The sequence below is a fragment of the Excalfactoria chinensis genome, chromosome 2, assembly GCF_039878825.1.
Source record: "Excalfactoria chinensis isolate bCotChi1 chromosome 2, bCotChi1.hap2, whole genome shotgun sequence".
NCBI classification, from domain to species: Eukaryota; Metazoa; Chordata; class Aves; order Galliformes; family Phasianidae; genus Excalfactoria; species Excalfactoria chinensis.
Window position 1 is genome coordinate 121,856,436 of NC_092826.1, and position 20,451 is coordinate 121,876,886.

General features: G+C 39.4%; 1 protein-coding gene across 1 annotated transcript; it reads left to right on the top strand.

Moving 5' to 3' along the window:
• The first annotated feature begins 237 nt into the window (after positions 1 to 237).
• On the top strand, positions 238 to 18,676 carry STEAP4 (STEAP4 metalloreductase). Its single transcript, XM_072329659.1, has 5 exons — positions 238 to 342; positions 14,238 to 14,693; positions 15,965 to 16,492; positions 17,159 to 17,323; positions 18,407 to 18,676. The coding sequence occupies exons 2-5, from the start codon at positions 14,238 to 14,240 to the stop codon at positions 18,674 to 18,676; spliced, it is 1,419 nt and encodes a 472-aa protein (XP_072185760.1). The 5' UTR covers positions 238 to 342.
• The last annotated feature ends 1,775 nt before the right edge of the window (positions 18,677 to 20,451 follow it).

The following is a 20,451-nucleotide window of genomic DNA, read 5'->3' on the forward strand; positions in this document are numbered from 1 at the left end:
AGCCAAGAGGCAAGCCAGTGCCTGCTTAAAAAAAAGCAACCACAGCTTCACCTCAGCTGTAAATACATGGGCTGGGAATTTCCCCAACAACTTTGACGGGAAGCTCGTTCACCCGGCAAAGACAGACAGGGCTTGCAACATCTCCTCATCTCTCCCTCCCACGTGTACCCTGGCTTCTACTAGATAAATGCCAGCGAGGCTGTCAGGTTTCTGCATTCTTCTCCAGGCAAAAAGACATCTCTGCAGCATTTAAGAGCAGGTACTTGCCCTAGCACCTACAGCACCTCACCGGCTGGAAGGCTTTGGTTTGCCCAGGGGGAGAGCAGGAGGTTGAGTGCACAGGTGAGTTTTACAGAGGTGATCCACTTCTGCAGGTGGGATTTGGAAAAGCCTAGAATGGCAAGGCTTATGTTCCAGGAGGTTTAGGTGGGTTTGAACTCAACCATTAGTGTACTGATAAAATTTGACCCTAGTTTTTCTTCCTGCTATACATAAAATACAAAGCCAGGGTTTCGTATTGACATTACATAATATTTTAGTCACTGAGATGTGATGTAAGGAGGTTTTACCTATAAGGTTACAGCAACCAAACTTTGAATCATTTCATTGGTATTCAGAGAGCTTACATAACTGCCAACAAGTTTATTTAATCTGTCAGAGGTGTTTGCTAGAGTCAAGAAAGTGGAGAAATCTTCTGCAAATAAGTGTTGGTCAGTGGGTTTGAAATGATGAAACTGGAAAGAGGAGATTCCTTCCTAAGGGAGAGCTAAAATTCTGATCTGAATTCCAGTAATAAGTGGAGGTAACCCAAAGGCATTCCATTTATCACCAATCATAAACTACTTGTAATAATAGTTGGAGCTAAGGATTCTTTTCACTTCTGGACTCACATGTGGATGTCATGTCTTCTCTTCCTTTTCAAGTAGCATACCAACTTTAAAACTGTTTAGTATTTTAGAAGGGAGAGGTTTCAGTGCTGCAGAAAGAAATAGATTTTTCTTGAGCGTTGTCTTATGCCAGCAACATGTTATTAATTCAGAGAACATTTGCAGCTGCCAGAACTGTTAGTCAGCTTTGATACAGGAAGATTTCATGTCCCCCCTAAATGTACAAATATAAACTGTCATTCACAGCACAGGGCAGTTTTTTTTCAGATTGTTGAGACATTCTGAAAGGATTCAATTAGTCTAAGATGTAAATTCCTTTTTAGACGTGACTTTCCAAAGCTCCTAGTTTTGTTAATGGCAATGATTTTGACAAGCATGCAGTTAATAACTGAGGTGGCACCATGACTACATACCAAGATATTACAATAGTCATTGAAAAATCAAGCATCCCTGTAGTTTCTTCATCCATACACTAATTTGCTTATTCAAACCTATCAAGCAGTTTTCATATTTATACACTTTTAGGCAGATGGAATTTTAAAATTATTTCTGTTAGTTAAAAGGAGAAAACCAGATAAACGGTCTACTTTGTGTTGCAAAATTGTTAACAAAGCACATTATCTACATTAGTGTTTTATTTCAGAGCAAGAGCTCACTTCCTCATTCCAGATCACAGTGCAGCCTGAGGATGTTCTCAGCTGCCCTTGGGTTACAACAACAATCCCACCACTCACAGCAGTACAGCTCGCAGGGCCAGACAAAGGCTACTTCAAGAACAGCACCCAGCAGTGTGCCTGGCATGGGTGCGAGGCACTGAGAAACAACTTTTCCTCCCTACAAATCCATTCCTGTTGTGCCTCAAGAACACAAAGACAGCAACTAAGCCTTCAGGAAGAGTACTTCACATCTGCACATTTTAAGGTCTCTCTTACTGTTTCGCAGCCTATTTGTATTAAAATCTGTTTCTGCGGTAACTTGAAGCTTTGAGCCAACCATTCTCTCATTCTGTTCTCAGTGACAAGGCTAGCAGAGTGCAACTGCAACATTGTATATTTGTTATGCTCCATGCTATATTTTATAGATACTGGCTTCTTGGTGTTTGTTTTCTTTTTTCCACTTAGGCTTTTATGTATATTAATTCTGGTTTCTGAAAGTTGCTTTTAGAGGGAGGAAAAGGTGGGGAGAGATATTTGAACATCACCTGTACATGTGCGTATTGCAGATCAAATGTTTGCCTTAATGCCTTTATGCACGCTCAGAAATAGAAAAGAGGTGGTTTTCCTTGTTTGACCTCGTTGTTTAGACCCACCTGGTCTCTTCTTCATCAAAATTTCTTCAACGCGTATTCCTCTCATGTGAGGGCAGAGACAACAAAACAGTAAGTTCACTTAACTGAAGTCATGTTTCAGATTAGAAGGGGCTAAGTTCAGATTTCCAGCACTTTCTCTCTTCCCTCCTTCCAGGACTCCTCCTATCAAAGTCCCCCAGCATGCAGCCTGCTTTCTTGGCCTGGCCAGAAGCATGCTTGGCAGACTGGTTCATGAAATGCCATCCAGGTCTCCAGTTTTTGTTTTATGGCTTCGGCTCTTTTCCCTATGGAGCACTGGGCAGACAGCTGTGGTGACAGCCTGGGCACAGTGCTGAGCTGGGCTGAGAAGCTGTGGGAGGCAGCGGGGTGAGCTCTGGTTGTGGCAGTGCTGCTGGGAAACAGAGGAGGAGCAGGAACAGCTGCCGACAAAAGTGCTAATTAAGGGTCTGACAGAGCTGCTTCCTGAGCTCACAATGACTGCTGAGCATAGACCTGGAGGCAGAATCGCTAAGGTGGTTTCAAGCTGTCTTTTTACTTGGTTGAAATGTTGATGTGATCCTCTCTGGGATGTGAGGAATGCCATAGCTGTGGTGGAGACAGCTCCAGACAGCTGCTATGCTGGCAGGGATCCCGTGGTTCAGTGAGGTACAGAACTCCACTGGGAGATGCAGATCCTACAACTTTGCTTTGGTATGTGTGAGGTTAAGATGAAATAAGGAGCAAGGACTGTTCTCAGCTCTGGGTCATGTGCCTTCCCCAGGTGGAGCAGCCTCACCAAGACAAATCTGAATGTGTAGAGAAGCCATTTCCATAAGCTGCATAATATTCTATTATTAAAAAAAATGAAAATATTAATAATCTCACACTAATAAATCACATTTGAATTCTACAACCTGAACCATGCCAGAGCTTCATAAAACTTGGCACTTCAAAGGTGCTTAATTATAATAATCTGCTACAAACTGCTTGATCAATGGTGAAAGCAGCTCAGCCGTCCACTCCAGACAACTTACAGCACCTGAGGATGGGGATCAAAGAGTTTCACTGCTGCCTGTCACCAATCCATTAGTGATACCAACTATGTGAGCAAGCTTCTGTAGGCCTCCAGATAAACAAGCCTGAAGTGTTAGGAAATTTAGTGGAGAGGTTGATTGCCAAAGAGCAAAAAACACTCTGGCATCATTAGAGCACCAGGAGTGTTTGACAAAAGATGTCTCTGGGGTGGTCCCATGCTACAAGGAGTGTGAGAGCAGGAAATGTGTGCTCACCACAAGTGGGTAATTATGCAATAACCGTAATAGCATAGAATGTTAATACAATAAAGACAGTGGGTTTATTCAGAAACTCAGTTCCTCATTTTGTATTGCTGTTCCTTGGTGGAGCTGCAAGAGAGGGTCACCCTGCAGGAGGAAATTATTTAGTCCAATTAGGCAATTACAAAATCAGCATGACACTTTCCTTTGTACCTCATGGCACAGACATTCAGCTCATTTTTACCCCGAATTACACTGAGTAGATCTCAATGACTTTCAGAACTAAGCAGAACTGGCAGTGTTAGGGTCAGGGTGCGTTTGTTGATCTCTAAACTGACTGCATAGATATTCGGGGGGGGGTAGGGGGGAAGCACATAAAAAGCATCCAGTGGATCTAAATTCTTTTGCTTGTAAAATTTGTGGAAGATTTATACAAGCAGAGCAGGAGGTCAATGAGTTCCCTGTGCAGATCTAAACATTTTTTTTTCTTTGATAACTACATTGGAAATTGAATCCAAACCTCTGGATTACCAACCTGCAGCACTACCAAAAGCTGTATTTGAGGCTTTTTATGAGAAATCAACTCTAGCAGTTGCTATTTTGATGGATGATAAGAAGTGAGAAAAGTTTTATATAAGGAATTATTAGTTTAAATAAGTCATTGTAAAATTAAGATTAAAGGGTTTGGGGCAAAATTCCCTATCAAGAAAAAAATAAGTTGTTTTCTCCAGCCTGGCCTTTGCTTTTTTTCATTATTTGTTTGCAAAATGAAGGAATCTTGGTATCCATGAGTGCCTTCTTTATTACCTCTTCTTAAGTTTAATAAGAATACTTAAAACTTACATTGGCCTCTGCTCCATGTCCTGTCCCAGATATCCAACTTTGCCTTCACTGCAGTATGGCCTGGTGCTATTTGGCTGTACATTGAATGGTCTTGGGATGCAGAACCAAAAGCATCACTTCTGCCTTGACCCTACATATTTCACAGGGATGGGTATGAGATGCCTAGCAAATCTGATTGAGACTCAGGATCACCAGAAACTGAGGTGCCTTCTCTGTGAGGATAGCAGCAGAGATATGTCAGAGATCCCCTGTGAGGTCTGCTGTGCCCCTGTGCAGCAGACCATGGCATGGGATAGCATGGGCTGCCCTGTGCAGCACTGTGAGCAATTAGGTGACACTGCTGTGCTGCCAGATCAGCAGCTGATGTGCAGTACTCTGACAGAGGCATTTCATTCCTGCCATCGCCAAGGTGAGGAGCTGAAGCAATGACCCACATCTTCAAACCCCTTCCCACATTCCAGGAGAGGGAGTTAGTGGCTCAGCCATGTTCAAAACCTGTGCTGAACTCAAAGGGAAATTCAGACAGAAGAACTCTACAACAAATTAGCTCTCTAAATTTCTCGGTAGAGGAGGCTGCTCTCAACAGCTCTGCAAATTTTTGACAAATATCACCTCCACTTGTGATTTTTTGTCAGTATTTTCAAAGCATGTTTTTAAATTCAGGCTCCTCAGCTGCTAATTTTCAAAGCCTGTAGCTTAGGGCTGTTGTTTGAACACTCCTAAAATTATTGCCTCGTTAAGAAGAGGAATTTCTATATCGAGAAAGAGCTAGTTTTTAAACATAAAAGCCTGATAATTTTTCCTTGCTGCAAAATGCAACAGCATTTAAAACTGTCACTTTTTGTGTGTGTGAGGAACACCGTTCCTTTCTTTCTGGAAATATCAGTGTTCATTTTTCCTGAATGCAGACACGGGTCTGCAGATGCCACTTGACTGCAGTCAAGTAGGACAAAAAAAATTTCAGTTCCATGTAAAAGAAAGAAAGGAAAACAAAAGAATCAAATAATATATTTAATTACTTCACACTGAGTGAGTAAGAGTGCTGATGAAGCTCTCCACTGTTAAATGGAGTGTCTTTAAACACTTTTTTTATAACAGCGTTTTAGTGTATAGGCTTATGTAAGCAAGAATGCAGATTAATGAACTTTCTGTAAGAAAATCTGCTTGGCCCCATTCCAGACATGCTGCAAATCCACATGTATTTGTTTTGGCAAGAAAGCTTCACATTCATGCCACTTTTGCTTAAATCTTTCATACACTCCCACCCACTCCTCAGATTGCTAAGAGCAGAAGGCATGCAGGTCCATCGTCACAGAGGCTTCTATGCTGCAGCAGCCACCTCACTTCTTGTTTTATCACAGGTGTCACAGAGCAGTTGGGCTCTGTTATCTTCCTGCTTACGCCAATCCAATCCAAAAGCAAGTTAATTGAAAATCAACAATTCCGTTAGTGTAAATGGGAAGACAACTGGGCTTATCACATATTGCTAGAGCTCAAAATAAATAAAGGGTTTGAACTCTTACACTTTTAGTGGGTCAAAGGCATGATTTTGGTCAGTTGCTAGTGCAGTGCCAGCTGATTCCTGTCTTAATGCCATTTTACCTTGATTTCTATAGAAAGTGAGGTTTCTCTGATCGTATTGAGGGATGTGAGCGTATGCATTTTGTGTGTCCCTCAACCACTGTTTTTGTGATGCTTTCAAACAAATATACCAGGAGAAATGTGGGTTTTGTTTTTCTTCAGTATCACAAAATAGGCAGTTGAAGACTCCACATTAGAGTCCTAGAAAATGGAAGACTGTACTGTGACTATACACATTTAAAGATCTGAAAATCCACATGAGAAGAAATCTTGAAGGAGTGATCTCCTGTGATTGGAAACAGTTTCAATCAGCGCTTGTAATCATCCAAGAAACACAAATCCCTAGGAAGCCAGGCTTCATTATTTCTAGCGTTACTCCTCCATGAGACAGAGCTATTTGTTAATGTCTCTAAATAGCAGACAAAAGATGCACATAGCTTCACTGAGAGAGAAGGCAGCTTTGGAGGACACAGCAGGAATACAAAAAGTGCTTACCATGCACATCATGTGTGGGTCTCAAAACATACCTGTCAAGGTCTCAGGACATCTCCTGAGCATTACAGTGGGAATAAATCCAGTGCCTTCAGTCTGCACTCACCATCACTGAGCTTTGAGTGTTTTCTGAAATCTTCTCACTCTCTTGCAGTTGGACTAAAGCTTGATACCTGTACCCCTCCAAAAAGCACAACAACCCTAAAAAGGCCAAGGAAATTACACCAGTTATATCTGAGTCTTATGTGTTTATGGGAAAGTTGGAGGTGGTGAGATTTCCAGCTCTCTCAGTACTTTGCTATGATTTAGACAACATTAAACACATCTGTTTAGGCCTATACTTCATCTGTTTGAAGAGCCTCCAGGCAGCTTTAGTGTTCTCCTGATAAAAAGTGAAGATGTGGGAAATGTAGTGTCCTCTGTAGGAGGATTTATTGTCTCAAACAATTATTCTTTATAAGCACTGTCAAAACTTGGAGCTCAGGACTTTCTGTTGAGCAGAACTGAATATATTCATTTGCTTGAAAGAAAATTCATGAATAATTTGCTGTGATATGTTTGTTAGGAGCCACTCTTCTATTTTCTTTATGTGTATAAGTACTAGATTAATCAAGGGAAAGTAGTTTAGCCACATGCCTTTCAGTTTCTGGTGTAGCAAACAACAGAAAATACAGTTTGTAATTTAGGGCAGATTTGGTTCTACGACTGTCAGCTTATAAGAAGTGCTATATTTTAGAGAGTGCAGTCTCTCTCTGTGGAGATAGTAACATGAAATTTTAAGAAAATGAGATTGCCTCAGAACAGCATACATGTCTTTCCAATGAGAGTTTTTAAATCACATTTCACTTGTTTTCCAAGTTACTCCAGGATTACTGTATATTATGCATGTGCAAAACATTTCAGAAAGATACATTCAAAGCTGCAATACTCAATATGCAAGAAATGAAGTATTAGCCATTCTCATTTTCTGCTGTATTTAATAGGCCACTCTATTTAATTTTAACATATTAGGCCACTTTTGATCATAGATGACTCACATCTCAGACTTTCTGAGACAAAACTCTCCCCAAAATAAAATCAAAAGGGAATTATTTCTGTTTGTCAGTACATGCAGTAAAGAGCTAAGACAATAATGAAAATTAACTAACTCAATTTCAAACAGAAATTGTTTAACTTTATAGAACTTGACAGCATGGGAAAGAAAAAACCTGAAAGGACCAACCATTCCAAACAGAAAATATACTAATGTATACATTTGTTTGAAGTTCACCATGCCTGTCTATGTGTATACAGGGATTTGAATTAGAAAAAAATAGACTAAATGTAAAAAATGGCCATTTCACTATCTTTCTGCTCTTGGTTGTAGGCACTATTCTTCATTGCCACCAGCATGAATATGTGCCATTAGCACAGTGTGAAAGTACTGTGGTAAGCCATAGTGCAGTCTGCCCTTGTTTAAGGGGAATGTATACTTAGCAGTAGTAGGGAAGGATCAGGTGTACACAGAGGCATCACAGAGGTAAACCTCACTGCTCCTGTTTTGTCTGCTCAAATAGGTCTTTGGGGCAGGTCTGCAGGGCATAGGGCACTGACAGAGGGTTTATTTTCACTGCCTCTGCCATAAGTGCAATTTGCCAACTCAAGATCAGTTCATAGTTGCACAACAAGATGATGAAGTGTAATCCCATCAAGTCTGGCGGTGCACTGGGCTTTCTCTCAATACTGCTGTTGAAAGTCTGCTTGAGACAATCTCTGAATTGGTGAAATGAGTTCAATGTTGTCTGTGTGATGCAAGATATGTAAGCTAATTCTTGAATCCATGTAGTGAACTCAAGAGTTTTCCAGTTCTTCCAGACCAGAGAGATACAAAGATTTGGCTGAAAAGACCTTTTGAAGAGACCTGAGAGCTTGGATGTGGCTCTGGGCATCTTGGTCTAGTGGTTGGTGACCCTGCACATAGCACGGGGTTGAAATTAAGATGATCACTGTGGTCCCTTTCAAACTGGCCATTCTATGATTCTGTGATACTGTGTGAGAAAGTTCAGATACTCCGTGCTCTAATGAGATCTGGAGAAAACAGAAAGAGACAAATCCTCAGAGAATAGATCCTCTGGTGGACTACACCATAAACTACCTCAGTCACAGCTGTGCTGGCTGTTTCTTCTTACTTGCTAACCTTTCTTTTATACAGCTATGGATCAAACTCCTTATGATGCTTAGGGCCACTTATCTTCTCAAAGTCCTTATGTTCCACTTGATTATCTAAACTTTTTTCATGAATCAAAATGTAAAAGGACATAGTTCTAGAAGAAGACTTTGGAACATTATAGAGGAGAAAATGAAGATGTTCAGTTACAACTGAGAGATACTATAGGCCACTAGACAAGATCAATTGTTCAAAAACAGATTTGTTCACCTAGCAGAATAATAAGCAGACAATACTAAATTTAGAAGTTTGGCAGGTGATGTTCCATGAGAAGTAGAATCTGAGAGGAAAAATGAGATCTGAGGATTTGACACCTGCTTATAGAAATGGCATTAAAAGCAGAGAGACAGAAAACGTTTGCAAGGCAGAGGAAGGACTGCAGGAAGACAGCCATGAAGCTGCAAATTCTTCAGAAGCTTCAAACAAAAAGATCATACAGAAATCAAAATCTATGAAAGACATAGAACAATGCAGATATGTTGCTAAAATTTAAAAGCCATTGTACAAAAAAATAAAATAATAATAATAATAATAAAGTAATTAAATAATACATCTAGAATATTGTAAAAGCACAAACTGTTAAAGGAAAATCAAGAAAAGGATTTATCCAGTATTCCACTGAGAGAAAGCTATTGACTATTGACTCCAGGAAAGCCATCTCTGCAGTGCCTCTTTCACTCTATGCCAGTAATAAAGAAATGAAAATTCAGGCAGGGTGACAGAAGTAACAGATTAGATCATGCTTAGGTGAGTTGAATGATTGGAGGCTGAAGGAATTTGCCTTAAATTGTTCAGGGAATAACTGAATCGTCTCCATAGCCATTAATAGTTACTGTTAAGAACTGCATGGAAGAGGTGAAGTTTTCCAAGTCTGGGAACACAGGAGTAACAGCTATCCTAAAAAGTAAGTAGAAAGAGAAGGTGCAGAATTCTGGCACAATCCATTTAAGTACAATTCTCAGATAGAAAAATCAATTAGAAGATAAAGAAAAATAAAAAATGGATTGTAGACTCATGTATTAATCAAGAAGAAAGCATTCCAAACCCAGCTAATCTCCTTTTGTAAGATCATGCCAGGTCTGGTGCATCACAAAGGCTATGCAGCTTGAGATGAGTGAAAGTTTTAGTATGGTATGTTAGAGAACATTTTTATAAGCATGTGAGGGAAATACAGCTTGAATGAAGTAATACAAGTATGGTTCTGTAGAATGAGTGAGAGGCATTTTCAGTTTCTCTGTTAATCACTGTCAAAATGGAGGGCTACATTTACCACAGATATACTGGGGGTCTCTCCTGGCTAAAGTCCTATTCTGGAACTTTATTAAATGGCATGGAAGCTGGAATAGACAGTATGCTTATTAAAGCTGACAATCTGACAAAGTTGAAAAAGCCTGCGAGCATGTTAGAGGACAGCCTTAGAAATCAAAATGATCTTGACAAATCGAAGTTACAGACTAAAAAAATACGGTGCTACTTAACAGGGACTAGAGCACAATACAGCACAGAGTCAGAAAAGAACTGTACATGCTGAAGATGGAGCTATTGGCTTTGGAGCAGTTCTGCATTGAAAAATGGGATGTTGCAGGATGCAGAACAGTAGTATTTCAGTTCTGATCAGAAGTGCATTGTTGAAGCAAATCACTAATTATCAAGCTTTGTTTTCTTTGAGCATATGGAACAAGATGATTCCTTCCCACAAAGACTGAGCCAGATGATATGCTTTGGGTGCACCCCAGCACACTGCAGCTGCTATTGGGCATTCAGGCTGCAATGCTAAACCCAAGGCTGCTCCAAGGTGGAAATCTTGCGCACAGACGTTATGACCATGTGCTCAGAACCAGCTGTTTCACGCTTCATCTTCCTTCCTGTTGCCACACACTGGTTTCTAGAGTACATATAGCCATCCCAAGCTGACTGTGAATCAGCTGTACTGTGAATAAGACAGATGTGTCAGCAGGACAATGTGTTGTCTACGAGGCAAGTGAAGTAATCCTTTCCAGCTGGTGAGATCTCAGACTGCTGTGTTCAGCTTTAGCACCATACTTTTAATTAACAGTTGGAAGAGTTTAGCCTAGGAAGATCCCCACTCTCAGAAGCGTGAGGTACTGTGAAGGATCTGGTGTTGTTTCATCTAGAGAAGGGTGAAATGGTAACAGCTTTTATGTCCAGCAAAGGTTTCTGAAAAGAGAAGGGGGACAAATTGACACCTGTGTGTACAATGGTGGAGGCAATACAGATTGGACAAAAGAAAATCTGCCTTGTAGTGTGACCACTGGGACAGGAGAAAGCAAGGGAGACTGCTAGATCCACAAACAGGTTAGACAAGCATCTGTCAGGCTTGGCTTAATGTAGTTCATTCTGCCATAGGGAGGGCAATGGGCTAGATAATCTCAAAATCACTGCCAGAGCTATTTGGTTTGCTTCTTTTTTAAATGTAAATAGTAACATTTCTCTTCCCTGGTCCTTTCATCTTGTCATTCAACCTTTTTGAATCATTCCATTGATCACCTGTCTGCCATTTCATGTTACATCTGTCTGATCTTTCCATTCTCCATCCCTGCCTGTCTCAGTCCCACCTCTGCTTTTCCACTCTTCTACTAGGAAATCCCTCCTTTTTCCCATGTACAAAGCAACATTCCTGTATTCATTCAAATTCCCACGTAGGTAATTAAATATAATTGCTGGAAGAAAACTGTATCTTGATTCAGTTCCCCAAATGTTTATGCAGCATTTAATGATGGTTCTGCTGCTTCTGTTCTTCCAGTGCCTCCTTCTGTCATTATTGACCAAGTGACAATCAGATCAGAGCTTACCACCATTTTCCCTAAAAAAGGTGAATTCACTGTATAAAAATACAACAATGTAGAAAAGAAAGGACACAGTTATAAGTAAGAAGCTTGCACGGATTATCTTTGAAATAACAAAAAGCATCACTAGCTTACTAACGTTATGAGGATGGACATAAGCAAAAGTATTATATGTGAATACAGAGCTCCATAAAGCTCTGATTTTTCTCAGATAATATTTGGGTACATACGTGAAAGAACAGAGGATGGTCATTTGTTTCTTTGCTGGTGTTTCTGTTTCCTCCAGTGCTTTTAGAATGCCTAGCATGTGGGCATAAAGCAAACCCTGCTGCCATCAGCTGCTTAACGAGACCCAGTGTCAGCCTTCGGGCTGAGCTCTGACACCAGCCTGGCCCTATGTCCTTTATGATGTACTTCATCATGTCTTTCACACTGATGTAGGACAATAGAAAGCCTTTTTCTACAGCAAATGAATATCTTCTCTCATTGCAGCTATCACTGTAACGGACTCTATAAGGCCATTTTCCTTGTTTCAACTTTACACCCACCGAGTTGCCATCAGAGCAAAGGTACATTTTGTTCATTTTGTTCACATACACACAGCAAAGCCCAAATTTATCTGTGCAGTCTACTGGCTGAATTAATCTCCAGAAGTCAACTGCAGTGCCCACAACCTTTTCAGTTTAACAACAGCCAGTTGGCACAAAGACATGTTTGAAGGAAGGGAAAAAAAACAGTTCAGTTGAGAAAATTGACTTTAAATCATTATTTGTTGAAAGGAGGCATAATCCAGACAGCCTGGGATTTAAAAGCAAAATTCCTTTGTCTTACACATCATTTTCTGATATAGCAGATGCACAATTCAATTAACATCTGTTTTACAATATACCTAATTTGTTAAGAAAATTGTTCATGACCAGTTTGTTTCTAAAAAATAATGTGTGCTATCACAACAGCAATGGGCATCCCTTTAATAAGTGATTCTTAATAAGAAAATAAGTGAACTCTGCTTAGTTGATTCAAGCAAACTGTCTTTTCCTGTTGAAAGTGGTATTAAGTTAAATTAGTCCACTAGCAATAAAGGCATCTTTAACTCTCTTCAGCTCTTTATAGAATAATATTCACTGCCTTGTACAAGTCCCTTCATATCTTAGATCAGGCTCCAAGAAACTCTGCAGACACACAGAAAGAAAACAAAAGGAAAAAAAAATGTTCTTTACATTAGTTGTACTTTTCATCTCCGTCTTTTTTTCTTCTTCTCTTTCCCAGCAAGGTAAGTTCAGTGTTCATTAGCAAATGAGATGTTCAGTGTTTCTTGGCAGTAAATATACCAAGTATATTACCTGATAAAACTCATTTGAGATTGGTTGGTTTGTTGAATTTCTCTTGTCCAGTCTTACTGTAGTGAAGAAAATGGTTTGCATAGTTCATTCAGCAATAAATTAATTCTTTCTTTGGGGCAAATACAGAAGTTTTCAGCTGGACAAACATGTCCAACAAAATAAAGAAGCTTTATTTTTAATTTTGGATAGGAGCCCACTTTGCTAAAAGGAAAATTTGAGAAAGTTGAGTGCCATTAGGTACTGAGTTGAACCATTTATTAATATTACATACATAACTCATATATTCATTTTTGAAATACAGACTATCCACAAAAAGGATAGTACAGCTTTCCTCCCATTGGAGTCTCATGGGACAGTAACAGAGCCCTCAGAGAGTGAGTTTTAAATGTGTAAAAGAACACTGGAAAAAAAAAGAAAGAAAAAAGAAGAGTCTCTGTATTTTAAGTGGCAGTTTCACTCTGAACAGGGCTTTGCAAAGTGTTAATAAACAGCCATAGCAGAGCAGTTGTTTTGTGTGTAGCTAACTATTTTGTGCAGTTTTTGTGCAGTTCTGTCCTGCAAATTAGAAAATCAGTTATTCCCACCTGTAAGCCACTTACCTGAGATGCTGTGAAAGCCTTGAATTAGCGCTCCTACAAAACAACATGGCTGCTCCAAGTACTAAATTAGTGACTGTTTGGAGAGAGGGGTCTCACAAGATTTCCTGTAGGAGATCTTCCTTAAGGCCACAGGTTTTCTGTCCTCAGGTCACCTTTTGTAAAGTGAGAGCAACAGCATATGGATCTACCAAAAGACCTTTGGAGCAGCCTTGTTTGATTCTGCGTTTGGGTCATGGGTCTCACTCCGTAAGTACGGAGCGTACATACTGCTATGGTATGGATAATACATTAAAGTCTTTGAAGCTTCCAGGTACCGTGAAAAAGGAGGACAGATAGAAATCTCAAAGAGAATTTCATTATGAGAAACATATGTTCAACATGAAATACGCCCGTTCCACTGTCCAAACACTTCATAGGACATTCTTCAGGAAACTGAATAATAATAAACTATACTGGCATTAAATGGGCATATTAACATAGGGCAGACAACATAGGTTTGTAGCTATCTTGTACGCCACTTCTTCAAGTGTTTTACAAACAGACCTTCCAGGTTCTAATCTGATTAGAGTCACGCTCATCTTTAATGCTTTTCTATAGCATAAGGAAACTGAAATGATCCTGAAATACGTGCAACCCTTGCTCATGGTGATCCTGTACCCTTTTCTTCCCGCTTTCCCTTTGAGAAAGGAAAATTGCAATAATTCAGCTGAATGTTAAAGTCTGGAAGATGAACAGAAAGGAGAGGTGTCAGAGATGGAGAGCTGGATATCCAGAACACATTCTTTTAAAAACTGTACGGATTAAGAATCAAGAAAACTCTCGGATATTTATTCTGTACATCCAGAACGAAAATTAACCTTTCACTTTCAAGAGATCAATGTTTTACTTCGCTTGTTCCTTTTTTTTTCTTCTAATAGATGAGTAAAAATTCTTCCAACATTATGGCTTTGGTTCCCAAAACATCCAACAAAAGAGAGACTGTGTGTATATTTGGAACGGGAGATTTTGGAAGAGCTCTGGGCCATAAGTTGATTCAGTCTGGCTACCCTGTTGTGTTTGGAAGCCGGAGCCCATGGCCATCCAGCCTCATTCCCAAGGATGCAGAGGTGCTGAGCCATGCTGAGGCAGCACAGAAAGCCGCCATCATTATTGTAGCAATCCAGAGGCAACATTATGACTTCCTTGCATCACTAGAGGAAACACTCCATGGAAAAGTGTTGGTGGACATAAGCAACAACTTAAAAATAAACCAGTATCCTGAATCCAATGCAAAGTACCTGGCTCAGCTGGTGCCCAGCGCAAGGGTTGTGAAAGCCTTTAACACCGTGTCTGCCTGGTCTCTGCAGTCAGGCACCCTGGATGCAAGCCGGCAGGTAAGACTGAACTGCAGGAGTTTGCTATTTCATAGAAGTATCATATGGGCTTTTAACAGTTAGACAAAACACACACTTGGGACATATGACTCAGACAAGGCTGAGATGGAATTTTCACTGTAATTGCAAATCTCAAATTAAATGTGAGCTAAAATTTACTTTGGGATTCGAATATGACATGACAAGGAATACTGATAGCTTGCCTCAGAATGCAGGAAGCTGTTAGGATACATTAGAGAAGCAAGGAAAAAAAGAAAGCACAGCTACAAAGACAGAGCCAGTAAACAAGGAGGAAATGAGTGCTGTGTTGCTTGTTCGCCTAAGAGTCCAAAAAAAGGAATGAAAGGGATATAATGGGGCAACAGAATGAGTATAAGCAATGGGATAAATTAACTGGACAGTGAAGAGATTAATAGTTTTCTAAATCAGAATCCATCACCATGGAAGTCTAACACAAGACCAACGCATACAAACCATGTTAACGAGCTCCTTAGTCACAGACAAGCTGGTCATAGGAAACAAGAGAGCATCTTTGCAGAAGAGAAAGAATTTATTACTGCCCTATTTTCAGCTACTTGTGCCCCTGCACAAGGCACTGTGCCAGGCAACTGTTCAAAGTATTGTTAACTTTGGTTTCTGCTGATAGAAGTGGTTTTGCCCAAGCTAAAAACCAAAGATTTACAAGCCTGGGCATCTGAAACCTTCATCATACTTAGATAAATGACAGCAGAAGCTGCCCCCTTTCTGCCTATTCCAAAAGGAGTATTACTATTTTCACTCATAGAAAAAAAGAGTTTCTTCACACTTTTACTAGATATGGGAAGGAATAATATTAACTTTCATGACAGAGAAGTTATATTTGAATTCAGTTCCTTGAAGCCCTTATAGACTATTGTAGTAGCAACAGAAAATATTGTTCCTACTGACTATCACAAAACCTTGTGCTTACAAACTGCAGGCGGGATCTTTAAAAGAGCATGCTGAAATTCAAGTGCTCTAAGAAAAGATCTGTACTCTTATATCTTGTTACTGTCATATACAAAATTTTGCCACTTGAAGCAATGTCTTTCTCCAAAGAAAAGTTTGTTATTCTTGATTCTTGGGACTGTTGATCAAGAAATTAACTATAACTTAATATTATCTACATAAATTAAGGCTGACAAGGAAGGTAATAAGAAGCTCATGATCATATTGTCCATACCCAGGCAGAAATGCAGTTGAAAATGTCACAAGACTGTCAAAATAAAACCTCTGCTTGTTTTTGGTGACAGGTGTTTGTCTGTGGAGATGACACAGAAGCTAAACAAATGGTAATGGATATTGTTCGTGCACTGGGTCTCACACCATTAGATCAAGGATCTCTCTTGGCTGCTCGGGAAATAGAAAATTACCCTCTACAGCTCTTTCCAATGTGGAAGCTTCCCATCTTTTTGTCCCTTGGCCTAACTGCATTCTTTTTCTTTTACTGTTTGGTTCGTGACATAATTTACCCTCGTGTTTATGAAAATAAGGATTATTCATTTTTTCTTGCAATTTCCATTCCAAATCGGATCTGCCCTATACTGGCACTTGTCCTTCTTGCCTTGGTTTATCTCCCTGGTGTGCTTGCTGCAATTATTCAGTTATACAGAGGTACCAAATACAGCCGTTTCCCAGACTGGCTGGACAAATGGATGCTGTGTAGGAAACAACTTGGACTAGTAGCGTTGGCATTTGCTTCTCTCCACGTTATTTATACTCTCGTTATCCCAATTCGCTACTATGTAAGATGGAGAATTGAGGACAGAACCATCTCACAGGTAATTTTTTTCCTTGCTCTATGTCTTCTCTTCCTCTAGCCCTGTTAGGAATATTACCAGGGATGCTGAACTTTAGAAGTTCACGTGGGCAGTCTAATGTTCTTTATAATGAGGTTATTTTCCTAGTTTCTGTGCTCCTTTTAACCATAGATAAATCCAAAGGTGGTTGATATTATGTTGAGTTGTGGGAATTTCTGGTATCAACCTTCCTCCTAGGTAGTTTACATATTAATAAAATAATCAAGAAATACATAAAGAATGATTTAAAGAAACGTATTTCTCTATTTCTCCATTTAACTTTATGAATCATAGAATCAAATAATAGTTTAAATTAGAAAGGACTTTTACAGGTCATATAATCCAACCCCTCTGCAATGAGCAGGGATTAGCACATATTTTGAGTTCCTGACCTTATTCAACAGCAAACAATTACATACCCGTCCTCACAGTGGGTCTACAATAGATAAGTACCACAATTATAGGTACACAGAACCTACATAATTCCACTCTTGCTTTTTCAGTAGCCATTCAAAGTAAATATCCAATCCTTTTCAGATAGTTAATGTGTAATATTTATCTCCTAGTTACCTTAAAGGATATATCTTTTTCTTCATATTGATCCTAAAACTGCTTACACTAAGATATATCTGGTATTCTTTTCTTCAGGCACTGAACAATAAAACTTCTCCGTTTGACAACACCAATGGCTGGCTTAGTGACTCTTATTTGGCTTTGGGGATTTTAGGATTCTTTTTATTTGTTCTTCTTGGAATAACTTCCTTGCCTTCCGTCAGCAACAATGTCAACTGGAGAGAGTTCCGATTTGTACAGGTAAGAAAAAGATTTTCTCTAAAAAAAAACAACAAAACTTTTCTCAGTTGAAAACTTTCCTATTCTTTTATGAATATGAACTATGACCACAAAAGGATTTACTGGGGACTTAGGTCATTCCTCCATTGTTAACTCTAAATGCCACGTTTGTATTATTCACCATCACCTGATTAATATATGTATCTACATGGCTATACAGCTCACATGTAAAAAATACAACTTTCCTGATGGCTACCTCTGGAACAACAGGTGTTATTACACCAACAACATAAAATTGGATAGACCTAAACTTCTAGTTGACAAATGGAAAATTGACACTGTGGAGCTAATGACTGCCAAATTACACAGTCACAGAATATTTTAGCCATTTATTGGGCTAATTTTGTTTGTTCACAAGATAATTCAGTTAACATGATTCTGAAAACTGACTTTATCATTCCAGTCCTTTCAAGGGCAAGCATCTAAAGAGAGCCTGCAGTTTTGCAGGCTCTAAAATTTTCTGTGCCTTTAATAAAGCTACCTCTGTTAACGCCATCATCTTGACCCCACATGAGGAAGAGGTTTGGCGCTGCAGTGCCTCTGCAGGAACAGGGCTGGCAGAGGAAACTACTATCAGTTTATGTTTTATTTAGATGAAAAACTTTCACCTAAATATATATATATATTTATATATATATAAATATATATATATTTACATATATATTTTTTTATTTAGGTGAAAGTTTATATAATTCTAATACTATAATACCTAAACATATATATATATTATAAATATCTTAGAATTATATAAATATATATAATTCTGGGTGGATTAACACTAAAGAATATAAAAGGATTGGACCTCTCAAATGAATTCTAGCCTTTTCTCTACATTTTTACAAATATGGCAACATTAGGAAATGTGTGGAAAAAGTTATCAAGGTTGTTGATGGGGAAAAAAATCAAGTCCTGGAGATCCGCTTGAATGCGTTTTTATTAAAAAACAATAAGAAATCTTATATTATATAAACTATTTTCACTGCCTTTTCTGGTTCAGCTTAGTATTCTAACCTCTACTTCTTTCTCTTCTTTGTTCTTCCCTAGTCCAAACTGGGATATCTGACATTGATTTTATGCACTGCACACACACTGGTTTATGGTGGAAAGCGGTTCCTAAGTCCATCATCATACAGATGGTATCTTCCAAGTGCCTATATACTGTCTCTCATTATTCCATGCATTGTACTGGTTGTCAAATTTGTGCTCATACTTCCTTGTCTAGACAAACAGCTAACACGAATTCGACAGGGCTGGGAGAGGAATCCCCAATACTCAGAACAGTCAAACTACATTATCAACAAGTCTGCTGTGTAATTAGACTAACCCATATTGTTAAAAAGAAACAAAAAAAAATTGAAGGTAAAATGAAGTCCTCCTTTGTCTGGAGAGTGAAAAAGTGAAAAGCTTGGACAGGCTCTGAGTAAAAAAAGCAATCCCAGTGACAAGCTTCAAATTCAAATCAAAGAAGCCCCCTGAGATCCTGCACCCCAAACATGCCTTCACACAGGTATAGGCCTTTTTCTCCATGTACTCCCCCTATTCATCCTCCATTCCTGGCAAGAGAATGAGAGAAGTAGCACTCAATGTATCAGCCACTTGAAATCTCCAGTGATGGCCAGAATCAGAGAAACCTCTCATGTTAGATGGTGTCTGCTCCTCTTCAGTGTTCTGCCCACCAGGGCTCAGATCTGCATGCTCTTGCACACACATGCATGCATGTATTCCCTGCTTCCACCTCTGAAGCCACCAGACTGCAGATCAGGCACAGGACAGGCATCAGTTGTGGGAAAGCTCTGATCTTCCCCACATTAGTTTGTCCTCCATTAGCATCCGATCAAAGAGGTCTATATTCATGCCTTAGAAATAGTTAAGATTTGCTTGGTTTGTGTACAGGCACTGTAACATTGAAAGTGTACCTGCTGAGGATTGCTGAATCTTTGCTGTACTGCAGAAACTCAGGTGGCAAGGGGATAGATGAGAGACCAGAGTGTCACAAAGACATGAGATGTGCTTGCCAACCTAAGCTTCTCTGCAAGTACGTGCACGCAGTGGTTAGTGATTTTTTGTGTAAGTGGTGAGCTGTAAGGAAAGGAGCTGATGGAAAATACTGTTTTATTAGGAGTTTATATTGCATATCATAATTACATATCATGAAGAATAGAGTGTTTTGGTTTTCTTTTAATTCTTTGGATGCAATGTTATAAATATTCTATGGAAATGCATATATTTTAATCTCAATAAAGAAAATTCTTTACAGTTCTACGTTCTGTTATAATTCCTGGAACCTCTTTTGCTGTGATGCAGCTGCTGGTATACTTAGTTGCACATCAGCATTGGAAGGCCTTGGGGGAAGAAATAAAATGGGATCCTGACTTCAGATAGGTGCCAGGGCTTACCTTCCTCCCATTTTCTGCTCCCTGGATGCTTACATACATAGATGTTTGCTTAGTTACTGAAGAGGAGTGCAAAACAGTCATGGACTCTAAGGGCCTGAAGATAGGGATACCTATAACACTACCTTAAACTCCCTCAGAAAGAGAAGACAGAGGAAGAAGCAGAGAGAATTAAAAAAAAAAAAAAAAGACAGAAAAGGAGACATCATTAGTGTTTGTGTGTAAGTAGATGTGAAAGCAAGACAAAAAGATAAAATACACAGCAGCAGCCTGAATTAATACCCAAAGTTGTCACTGGGGACTATATTCTACCTTCAGTGACACACTCCAGATTAAGAATAGTAACCGTTCCAAGGTGCATACAGTGTGCTTTTATGATTACCTGTTACAGGACTTTGGGTTTCTGCCAACACAGATACAGATCTAAAAAATAAAAAAAAAGGAAACCACCACCCTTTTCTCTCTCCCATAGCTGAGCCTGTGGGTTGGAGTTTAATTTGCAACAGCCATGGCAAGTAACACACATTTAAAAGTCAAGCCTTATGAAACCCAAACGCTGCCAGTGCTCTGCCACCTTCGCTATCAAAGAATATGATCCTTTGTATTTCTGAGTGCCCTGCGTTAAGAGGCTGCTTATCACCACTGAAAACCAGTGCAAGGTAACCGTGGCCTGACTGAATACAGCCTGTACACTCA

Bases quoted from the DNA above. Each gene is read 5' to 3' on its own strand.
- STEAP4 (XM_072329659.1), top strand. From the start codon at position 14,238: ATGAGTAAAAATTCTTCCAACATTATGGCTTTGGTTCCCAAAACATCC. The intron at 16,493-17,158 runs GTAATTTTTTTC...TCTTTTCTTCAG, and splicing joins AGGACAGAACCATCTCACAG to GCACTGAACAATAAAACTTC. The intron at 17,324-18,406 runs GTAAGAAAAAGA...GTTCTTCCCTAG, and splicing joins GAGAGTTCCGATTTGTACAG to TCCAAACTGGGATATCTGAC.